General features: G+C 43.2%; 1 protein-coding gene across 1 annotated transcript in view; it reads right to left on the reverse strand.

Moving 5' to 3' along the window:
- PTPRQ (protein tyrosine phosphatase receptor type Q) overlaps positions 1–12,299 on the reverse strand; it is a 1,500,794-nt gene that overhangs the window by 88,048 nt on the left and 1,400,447 nt on the right. Inside the window, exons 60-61 of the mRNA XM_078647981.1 lie at positions 10,369–10,517; positions 5,958–6,093 (exon numbers count right to left, since the gene is read on the reverse strand). Coding sequence (XP_078504107.1) covers positions 5,958–6,093; positions 10,369–10,517 — 285 coding nt within the window. The remainder of the gene's footprint in view (positions 1–5,957; positions 6,094–10,368; positions 10,518–12,299) is intronic.

The raw sequence follows: 12,299 nt of genomic DNA on the forward strand, positions 1-12,299 counted from the left end.
TTTAATTTACGCTGTTGTGTTGTAGGTATTATTATGGTGTGTCATTTTTGTGTTCCTCTGTAGTTTTATTGCATTTTGTCAGTCTGTTGTATATGAGTGTTATTGTTGCTTTGTTGTGTTGGTATTATGTGTTCTATCCTGTAATGCTGTCAATGTGGCATGTTATTGTAATATTAGTTCATTGTTGTGCTGCTGCTATGCCTCAATTGCAGCCTATTTCCAAAATGGTCTACAAAATATTCTTGTCACACATTACAATCTACATAAATCAGGTTTCATAAGTCTGTGGTGAAAGACGTTTGCCAGCAAAAATGTTTGTGATCCGGTCGCGTGTCTTAAATGAGCACTTTCAGGTATCACTTTATCTGATATGGCACCGTGCCACACTCGACAAAGAGAATACATTGGGCACTTCCTGGGATTGCAAGACCTTGTAGAGCCCAACAGAGGGTAGGTGGGACTGGCATTCATACATGCTTGTGTTTTTGACCCCTCTTGGTGTGGGATCACCTCGCTATTAACCCCTTTAGTGCAGCCGTCAGCCAATGTCCGTACTCCCTTCCCAATGTGGATATCAGCCGTTGGGCGACACTCAGGAGGGTTATGAAGGTCCTTTTGGTGCTGATTGGGAAGAGCTTCCTGAGCAGCCTGATTGTTTTTCTGTTTGCTACAGTGACGATCAGCGTGCATGGAATGCTGACTTCATTGCAGTAAAAGTGAAAGCAAAAAGAGCCGAAGGGCTTGTTTTACTTTCACTGAGTTAGTGCTCGGGTGCTCGGGGACACATCCCAGCCCAAGCACCGATTCTCATGGGAGAGGTATCACTGGAAAGGGGAAAATCTCCTGGCTGGGTGCTCAGGGACACATCTCAGCCCTGAGCACTGATTCACATGGGAGAGGTATTACTGGAAAGGGGAGAATCGCCCCTTACCAATGTTACCTCTACTCAGTGGATCCCAGCTTGGGGATTGCCACAGGAGAGCAGGGATCCACCCACTAGCCACCAAGGAGGATAGGAGGAGCTGCTCCTCGGGCAAGGGCTAGTGCTCCCCGGGGGGCAATTTATAATTTTAGCCTTTCTGCCCCCACCCACGAGATACCAGGGAGATTTTTTCATATAAAAATATGGCAGTGTTGGCTGCCCGGAATGGGCATGGTCATGACCCACCCCAAGTAAATGGGCAATAGTCTTTCGGTAATTGCCACCCGGGGGGCAGAATGCCCACTAAATCCCAAGGAAAGTTTTTGCTTTTAAAATATACGGGTGGGGCTGCCCATAATGGGCATGGCTATGCCCCCCACCCCAACTTAATGGGGCAAAAGTCTTTCTGCCCCCAGGGGGTGATGGGGTGATTACCCTCAATCTGTCCCCCAGAGGGCAGGCAGTCCACTAGATGCCAAGGATGATTTTTTATAAAAATATAGGGTAGTGGGCTGGCCAGTATGGGTATGGCCACGACCCCATCACAACTAAATGTGGTAACAGTATTTCTGCTCTTCTTATGGGGCAGATGGGGCAACTAACCCGGTTATACCCCCTGGGGGAAAGCACGCTAGATGCCAGGGAATTTTCTTCTTTTTTTTTAATATAAGGATGGGGCTGTCCACTTTTAACATGGCCATGTCCTCACCCCAAGTGAATGGAGCAACAGCCTTTCTGCCCTGCTGAAAGGCAGATGTGGTAATTACCCCCCCCACTCTGCCCCAAAGGGGTTGGGTAGAAAGCACACTAGACACCAGGGATCTTTCAAAATAAAAATATAGTGGTGGCGCTGTGCAGAATGGGTAGGGCTATGCCCTCACCCCAACTAAGTTGGGCAACAGTCTTTCTGTTCCCCTTAGGTGCTGGATCGGCATAATTAATCCTGATCTATCCCCAATTGTTTTTCAAAGGAGGGCCCCACCCTGGGCATAAGCATGTGCTCTCCCCCGCCCTTGGGCCAAAAAGACTCTTTGCCCCACCGGGGGTGTGCATAGGGTATTCTCCAACAATCTGCCACCTCCTCACGGGGGCAGACACCCCACCAGACAACAAGCATTTCAAAATGGCGTCAAAATAATCCAAAGGATGCGGTGGCTTACCCTGGCATCGAGCGCCAGTGGGGTTAATAGTGTATTTCTGTTCCCCAGTGGGCAGACAGGAGGCTTGTCCCAATAGGGGAAGTTGCCCCAAACTCACCGAGGGGTAGAAAATCCACCTGACACCAGGGATTTTGCCTTTGGGGGGAAAATATTGTGTTGCATGTGTTGCACTCTGGCATACACCACACCCTGCCCCACCCTACCCTAAAAGGGACAAACCAGTCTTTTTTCCCTCCCCAGGGGCTGACCGAGGTGTGCCTCCAATATGCCCTAAGGAGTAGAAAGCCCACTGTATGGCAGACATATATCTTTTTTAATAAGAATATAGAGTCGGTCTTGCTCATCGACACATCAGGCCCCACCTTCGCTTCTAAAGCCTCAACAGTCTTCATGCTCCCCTTCGGACTAAAGCATCCCGTCCCAATGGCAAGTAAGGGGACATTTGGTTCTTTTGGGTGCTGTTTTTACATGTGGGCCAGGAGAGTGTAGATAAGTCCCACATGCAATAGTGGACATCTGCTCTTTTTGGGCTTGGGTAGATTCCAACCTGGAAAAACCTAACAAACCCAGACAGTTCTGAAAACTAGACATGCAGAGGAGTCCAGGGTGGTGTCCTTCACATGCATCACACAACATTTTCTTACCCACAATGCCCTGAGAACCTCAAACTTTGACTAAAAACACACTTTTTTCTTTAAATCCTATGACGTAAACTTCTGAAATCTGCAGGGAGCCGCAAGTTTCCTACCACAGAGCATTCCCCCATGTCTCCGGATAAAAATGGTACCTCACTTGTGTGGATGGGCCAAGATATCTTGACACAAAAGGCCCTAAAGTGCTACGTGGAGAGAACAGCAATAGGGGTGGCTGAGGGATTTGTGTCCATGATCGACTGCCACCCATGGAAACATACTAACTGCTGCCATTTCTGAAAACTAAACAACCAGGGGATTCCACGGTGGTGTGACTTGCATGAATAACAAAAGGTTTGCTTACCCACAATGCCCTGCAAACCTTAAACCGTGTCTGAAATGATGCATTTTCGATACATTTCTATGATGGAAACTTCTGGAATCAACAGGAATCCACAAAATTCCAACCACCCACCATTTCTCCACTTGTGCCTATAAAAATGTTGTGCCACTTGTGTTGTGGGGCATAGTGCCCGCAACAGGAATGGATAAAAACGAGATTAATGGGAGTCCCCTCGCAAAGGCTCCCATTGACCTTGGTTTGATTCATTCATGTCAAAGTTTGAGGTGTGCAAGTGTTTCTGGGTAGATAAACCTGGTGAGAGACATGCAAGTCACTCCACCCTGGATTCACCTAGGTGTTTAGCTTTAAAAAAAAGTACAGGTTTGCTAGGTTTCCCAAGGTGCCGGCTGAGCTAGGGCCCAAAATCCATAGCTATCCACTTTGTAAAAAAAGGGTCAGTTTTGAGTAGAAAAATGTGATGCATCCATGTTGTGTTTTGGGACATTTCCTGCCGCTGGCACTAAGCCTATCCACACAAGTGAGGTCCCATTTTTTCTAGAGGCTTTGGGGAATGCTGGGTGGAAAGAAGATTGTAGCTCCCCACAGATTCCAGAGCGTTCCCTCACAGAAATGTGAGGGAAGTGTGTTTTGCTAGTCAAACTTTGAGGTTTGAAAGGGATTCTGGGTATAAAATCTTGTGAGAGCCACACACGTCTCCCCAACCTGGATTCCCCCAGGTGTCTAGTTGTAAAAAACATATCATTTTACTAGGTTTTCCTATGTGCCCACTGAGCTAGGGCCCAACATCCGCAGATACGTCGTTTGCAAAAAAAAGGGTCAGTTCTGAGTGAAAAATTTGATGCATCTATGTTGTATTTTGGCCCATTTCCTGTTGAGGGCTCTGGCCTAACCATACAAGTGAGGTAACCTAGAATAGTAGAACATTTGTTAATAAAAATTGGATGTAGGCCAGTGTGTACAAAAGAAGACATTTTGAAAAATATCCTTCAAATCTATGCTAGCGCGGATACCTACAAATTCCGAGATGTACAAATAACCAGTGCTCCTAAACTCCATACTTTGTGGCCATTTCTGAAATTCATGAGTTTCCTTGATAGTCATTTTTCACTCTACCCATTTCACTATGTGAATTGGTTTATACTCGTTACACAATGAAGAATCATTTTACAATGCAGCTTAGTTGTTGGCTCTGGGTAGGGTTCACGAAGACCTATAAACCATATACAACTCCACACCCAGAAGAGCCTTGGGGAAGTAATGGTGTACTGCTTTTGTAACTCGCCCATTGTGAGAAAAAGTTACAGATGAAAACATTGTCACAAATGGCCATATTTTTCTACTCATTTTCAATATTTCTTTATTTCAACAGTTCATTTCTTTGGGAAAACCTTGAGGGATCTACACGTGACCCTTTGCTGTATTCGGAATTTTGTCTACTTTTCAGAAATCTATAGCTTTCACTCATGAGTTTCACATTGGTTTCTACCACAAATTGGAACTAGATTGAGAACACAAAAATAGGAATAAGGGGCTACCTCTTTAATAAATGATAAGATGTGGAAACACATTTTTTTATTCAGCTCTGCATATTCCTGAAAGCTGGAAAGAGTTTGTTGTTGCCATTTTAGGGGAAAAAACAGACACTTTTATCCAGAGCACTTTTTCCCTAAAAACTCAATATTTAGCTATATTGTGCATATTTTCTCGGTACTCTCCAGTAGAATCCACAAACCCTGGGTACCTTTAGAATCCACAGGATGTTGGAAAAAAGGACGCAAATTGGGCACGGATATCTTATGTGGGAACAAGTTATGGAGCCCCAAGTCCTAACTACCCCAAACATAAAAAAGGGGCCAGCACCGGGGGGGGGGTTAAGGGGTTAAGGACTGTGGCGAGTAGAGTGACGTGCAATAATAATAGATTGTCTGGCAATATTTTACTTCTCTTGAATATTCTGTCATTTTCCCTCGAACGTCGCTCTAAATGTAAAAGCATGGACTCAAGAGCAGACCAGGGCTGGACTGGGAACCGAAACTGCCATTGCAAACTGATCGGCCGTCCCCTCTGTAGGGTGGGGGGGGGCTGAGTTGTTTGCTGGGGCCGATTTTGCCCGATTTTGCCCGATTTTGTTACAGTGGGCCGATATTGCCACCCCCGGTAACAAAAACAGCCCCCCAGGGGCCTAAAACTGGCCCCCACTCTGGCAGCCCACCAGTGAAACGCCCGGTGCCCGCTACAGCCAGTCCTGCCCTGCATCAGACTGACACAATTATACCCAATCTATTGTGTACACCTGCCCTTCATTCTGGGCTAAGTGCACCCTACATATATTACTTAGGCTGAACTATTAGCAGACCTGCATATCTGTTCAAAGAACCGCTCCATTTGTCTTTTTGGGAAGCAGTCACATTTCCGTTTCATTTTGTAAGACAAATTCGTTGACATGCCCTTGACGTTAACCGCTTCCGTGCGGCGCCGATTCCGCCCCTGTGCTGGACATTCCAAACAGGGCGCGGTCGTGACGGAACCGTTCCGTCATCAGCACAGCTCAGCCGTGACTGATGACGGAACGGTTCCGTCACAAGCATAGATCACCATATTAAAAATATTCAGACTCAGTGAAAAGTGACAAAGTAATAATCAAAGTTATTGAAAAATGTTACATTATTTGACAGACTAATTTGCATACAGCCAGGTTCTGAAACTGGGATGGTGCAATGAGCTAAAAAACGGTGTTGGATCTAGCCGTGATCTCTTGACTGGGTGAGAGTACTCTGCTTAATTCAGAGACTCTGTCCATCACCACCCCTTGTTGTAAATAACATTATTTGTGCAGCCATTATTTGCACACACAGCCCACACGCATTCAGTTGGCTTACCAGGTTCTGTACCATACACATCCGCTCACTTCTGAGCTCAGCCACCAGCCCATAAATATCCACAAAGTCATGATGGTTGATGTGCTGGGCTAGATGGTCCAGTGCCACGTAGAGGCCTGTTCTCCCCACTCCGGCGCTGGTACAAAGAGAGGAGGAGGCAGGTACAGATTAGTGAGATGTGCAAGATAAACCTTCAGTGAAACAGAGCTATTTGCTACCGTGTTCTCACTGCAGTGGCATCCATGTAAATCTGAAGCAGATAACCGGAATACACTCAGAACACATTCATAATGCAGCGTTACACGTGTGAAGTGGATGATATCACTCTGAGTCAGTCCGCCACTGAATATCAATTTCCAGAGGCTTCATATTGTGGTCGGATAAGGATATCCTTGGCGTATGCCGTGGCTGGGAGTGGGGTCTGACCTTTACTTTCTTGAACCAGCGAGGCATACTCACTTGCCCTCCTCTTGAAACTATGTCATATATATTGCTTCTGAGCAAAGTCATTTCTTGTTGCACAAATGAGCAAATTTACCATGCTGTAATGAAGGCAGGAATTTACAAAGAATGACACAGCAGAAACTTCCAGACCTGTAGTCACACAATCTGCTTGTGTCTTGTTTGTTTCTATCTTTGGGGGGGGGGGGGGGTTGGGGGTGCTAGTAGGCACACATTCTGTGATAATTCAGATTTCACTCAAATTAACGTCTTTCCATCTAATTTCTAAGTTTGTTTTTCGGCAGTGGTTTTAGGGTGTTGATCTGCCGATCCTTTTAATGTCTACAATTTGCAGCTTTAAATGTGAATATGAGCTCATACCTATAAGACCTAAAAACGTAGGTAGAGAATGCCTTTGGGTCACTATCAGTCAGACATAGATTTATTGATGTGTCTTCCTATTTGATCAACCCACAGGAATATAGTGAAGTTTTACATTTGCTTTTGCAGTGATGGTTGCAAAAGAATAGTACTTTTCTGGGATGGAGCTTTCAATACCACCACACCTTGCCCAAGCAATGCCACTAAGCTGCAATTCCCCTTGCGATAACTTCCCAGGCATCAACCAAGTCTATTGTGGTTCTTTACTTTGCTGTGCACTGGCCCTATTTGACTGGTAAACCCATTGGACTGTGAGGAAAATTCCTTATGTAAGATGGACACAATATCAAGACATTGATGCACATCTTGCATGAGGGTATTTCCCTAGAAATCCAAGAAAGGGGTGGGGACCATCCATATAATCTTGACTGGCTTAAAAAGTCTCTCGGCTGTCATCCTGTTTTCTACCACAAATACCTAGTGCACACAGCCACCAAACTAAGTGCATACAGGAGGAAACTAGCCTGCTGCTGGAGGCACTGCTGGATGGGACCTTAGCAGCGAACACATGCTGCCACTATGTACTGCCACTAATCACAACCTTTTGGGCCTGAGGTCAGTGTGCTTAGTGCACCTGCCTACTGCCTGCTATATACAATGCACCTGGAGTATCACTTGCTTTCCCTGTCATAGGACCTAAATTTGGTATCTGAGATGTAGACATCCAACTATCCCTGTTGTTGTCCATTACTGACATCTGCAGCTAGCAACCTTCTGTTGCCATTCTATTCTCTATCGTTGGCGATGGGCTGCCTGTTGCTAACTGCAAATCACCTGCTGCAATCTAGCGTTTGCCTGTCAGTACCAAGCACAGTCAAGGCTATGCACACACAGGTAAATGTGCACATCTGAACATGCACTAAGGAGTTCTCAATTTTGGATCAAATCTGTGTATAACGACTGCGCTGTTTGGTAATGGTTTAAAGCACAGTGGGCTGTGTCAAAAAGTGGTAACCACAAGAATAATCACAGCTGTACATTCATCCACCCACTCTCATGGCTTAAGTACTGAATATCGACACCAGCAATACTATGGTACAAGAATTTCGAGGGCAGAATTTCGAGGGATGAAATGTTGAAAGGTAAGTGCATCTAGGGAAGTATAGATGTACTATTGCTAACTACATATCTATACATCTTCAAGATATATATACCACATATGTACATTTAGGTGGAGTTAGTCATATAAAAAAAATCTAGACTTACTTGTTGATAATTTATTTTCAACATTCTGTCCTCGTTATTGTATCCCATCAATATTGTGGTTTCATATTCAGGGGGCACACCCACTTTCATCTATCTATCTATCTATCTATCTATCTATCTATCTATCTATCTATCTATCTATCTATCTATCTATCTATCTATCTATCTATCTATCTATCTGCGCATCCCCCAAACAGTCATCCATCCATCCATGTGCTCACTAACGTATTCTTCCTTTCATGTTCTTACTCACTTCTCTAGCATCCATCATTTTTCCAGCTGCTCCCTCACACATCCAATAATGCATTCTTTCTATCATCCATGCACTTAGTCACTCACCAATTTTCCACCCTACCACATACATTTTACCTTCTCCACAGTGCTCCTCTCACTGCCCAGGCTGACCACCATATCACTGCCACACACTCTGTCCTTGCCCAATCATCCATTTATGAATTTGCCCAATAACCCAGCTCATCTATCCATGAACTCCAACGCCTATCGATACATTCACTCACTCTTCAATCAGGTGCTAAATCACTCACCGATTCACTGACCTTAGCTTATACATTATACCTTCTCCAGATTACCCCTAAAGATTGCTCTTGCTATCCACAAGCTGTTCTTGCCCCTTCATCCATTCAAGCAGTCACCAATTCATATAGTTATCCATCCTTGCACTAATCTCACCCATGTCTTCGTCCCTCAATACACTTGGTGATTCAGTCATTGTCTCTTCTCTCGTTAAACTATTTTATTGATCTTATATTCACCCATTCACCTAGCTACACAACTACACGTGAAACCAATCTGTGCCAGACCTATTAGATTTGTCAATTCTTCTTTATTTTAAAAAGTAGCTTTTCTCCTCTACCACTCCCAATGCTTCTCCACCATTTACCCTCTAAAAGCTCCCTATTTCATCCGCACGTTTCTTTGTTTTTTTGAGCGGGAAGGAGGTTGTCACTTCTACTGCACTTTTTATTGCGCCTCAACCCAGAATAGTTTGTACACAAAAATGTACTCGTTTGCAAATTGTTCATTTTTTTAACGATAAAATGGATACGTTTTCATGGAAAGTAAGTTGATGTGATGTGATCAAGCTTCACTGACTTGTATTGAGAGAAAATGTATACATACTAGGTTCATTTATTTTAGCTCTTAGATCCGACTGACTGTGTTCTAGTGTTACTCTGGCACGTTGAAATGGCAATTGCATTTGATCTTTTGCTGTGCTGCTTGCTATTTTTGCATTAAACACTAGTTGTACTTTAGGCTTCCTAACATGTTGTATTTCTTTTTTACAGTGGTAATGGACAGCACAAAATGTATTTTACTGCAGTTATAACTGCAACCTTAAATCCTAGGGTAATACACATCCTTCCAGTTGCAGTAACATTACTGCTGCAACATAGAATTACCCTTCTAAACTCATCAAAAGGAGACCACCACCGTAATGCAATGGATTAAAGTGGTACCCCAAAATGCATTCATATAGGTGTACACAGATTGTGCACAAAAGACTTGCTCCTTCTTCAGTGTGCTCTTTTGATAGACTGCGAGTCTGAGTTTACAGATTTCTATTCTGAAAAAGATTTAATTAGCTGAAATTATTATTTTTGCAAATTTCCATGAGAACTTTGATATGATATGTAGGTGACATGCGAGGCTTCACAAATTAGATTCATACAAAAAGTAGTATGTTGTAAAGTTCAAACACATGCTTATATTTATAATGCTGCATCACTCCTGCAGCATGGGTCCACCAACTAGCAGCAGTGGTTCCTCCATTAGGATGGAGGAGCGTCTCAGACCCTGCTTCCAGGGCAGCAAACGTGATAAATACAATGGTAATAAAATGATCTTATTACCATTTTATTTTTCTGTGGGCCAACCCAAGTTAAGTGTTAGGGCAGGGCGGAGCCACTGCATTTCATTGGCAGCAGGGAGTAGTGGTGCATGTAATCCAGTCTAAAGTGCACATGTCACTTTGGCTGGCTGTTTTGCCATGGCCAGCCTGACAAGCGCACTTTAAACCTCTCCAACCCAAGATGTCTTAGGCAGCTGGTTAGACAGCAGAAACAGGCCTCCAGTGCCTGTAGGAGCACTGAGCAAGCCTGCTCTAACCAATCCTATCACATCTCTCATGATGGTTAACAGTGTTTATAATGGACCATGTTTGAGTGCTTTGGTGTTTTGCCTAAGGGCATTCCTGATTCCTAACAGTGCCCGAAATTTTGGCCCGATCGCCCTCCACTTTCAAATAGAAGCAGATGCTATTGCTAACTAGAAAAACCAGAGACTGATAAATACACACACTTACCTGCAGTGCACCACGATGGGTGTGTTTTCATGCGGCCTGTTTGCTCTTATCAGCTTTACAAAATGTATTAAAGGTGTTGCACTTTCTGGCACGCCGTGCTCCGGCCATGAGGTAAAGTTACACTGACGAACTATCATAAAATCTCCATGCTGAGAAAAGTAAAGAGAGTAAGGAGTCACTTACCTCAGTTGTTACATTAAAACAATGTGCAGTGCATACTTAGACAAGTATAGAGTAAACACTGATCGCATAGAGTTCCAAACTCTTAACAAACTATAGTTTTGGTAACTAAAATGCCTGGGAAGAACTTTAAAAAGTACGATCAGTACATCCTATGCCTCCTCTATCTTTTTACACTCTAAACCGCAGAGTGTCCGGCCCCTAACGTTTCTCCAGGACACCAAGAGGAGGCATAGGATTCATTGCCCCTGAATTGTTTAAATAAAAAGAGGACAGTAGCGTCTATGCGAAGAGTCTACTTCAACACAAAACAGAGGTCTAATAAATGCAAAGGTGATCAAATATATATCAGAAGGGAGCAGTGACGTATCTATACCACAAGGTTTACAGAGAGACTTGCAAAATTTGCTGTCTTGAACAAGATGGAACATTAACAAAACCCATCGAAACGCATCAACACATCACTTACATAATCCATGGGAAAAATAGGATCTGTAGATACTAAAAGAAACAGTGTATCCAGGCCTAGTTATTAAATTGCTCCTTTGGATATGTTTCACGAATGACAAAGTATACTGTCCAAAAACTTTTTCTCTCTTTTTATTTTATGTTATTTTTTGTAATTTTATTGTACCATATGTATGGTGTGTTTTTTAAACAAATCGTTTTGTATGAATCTGGTAACATATAGTATATGTGATGATTCTGGATAAAATATTGCAATTTGTAAAAGGCTTTTTAAATAAAAAGATTTGTGATAACTTTCGGAGTGTCATAATATAAATGAGAGTTTATTGCATGGGCTGTACCATAGTGGTTATCTAAAGAGTTGAGCTTTCTGTCATTTATTCTTAACATAATATAAGGGATTACCTGATTTTTTACTTGTTAAGAGTACCCAATTCCCGTGTGTTAATACAAGGGGTGCCTCTCTTTTTTCATATATGAACTGTGATGTCACTTGCATACTGCCTAACTTTGTTAGTCCCCCACTTCTTTTTTTGGAACTTGTGCCCTTGATAGAAGAAACCCGATTAAATTTTGAGACACACAGATCATTTTCTCTTTCTTTTGATAAAGATATCTGAAGTAAATAGAGGCCTTAGACTTGTAAAACCCAGTCCAATAACTGTTTCTACGCCACTTGATGCAAAAATATATTTCTACAACCAAATGAAGCGATTGCTTATATGAAAGGCTAAATTTACTTTGCGGCTTGCAACGAAGTAACAAACTACAAAGTTTTCAGTGGCAATTTTGACATATGTACTAAGACTGGTAACTGCATGCTCCCTGAGAACCTTGCTAAAAGTTGATAGAAGAACGATGCTACAACTTCTAGAGGAGGCAGTGTAACCCACAGTACTCGCTTTTCATTGACTGAGTCTAATGGTATAATCTTTCCACTAGAGAGGTATGTTTTCTTATTGAAGTTGTATAGGAGAGGTAAAATGAGATTCTGCATATCTTTATAAAGCGCACAGCTACTCAACTGAGTGTCCCGGTGCTGGGTGAGTGAAGACTAACATAAGAGGGAAGGGGAAATATGCAGGAAAGCAAAGTGCTCAGAATTATTGCTGAAACAGCCATGTCTTAAGAGCTTTTCTGAAGGGAAGTAAATCCTGCAGTAGTCTCAGAGCAAGTGGTAGATTATTCCATAGTTTAGCCACTTGGAGCTGAAAGGAGCGTCCTTCTATTCGGGAGCGCTTTACCTCCGGAGTGCAGACTAGCGCCAAAGAGGCAGAGCGAAG

Source organism: Lissotriton helveticus, chromosome 1_1 (genome assembly GCF_964261635.1).
Source record: "Lissotriton helveticus chromosome 1_1, aLisHel1.1, whole genome shotgun sequence".
In the NCBI taxonomy this organism is placed as follows: domain Eukaryota; kingdom Metazoa; phylum Chordata; class Amphibia; order Caudata; family Salamandridae; genus Lissotriton; species Lissotriton helveticus.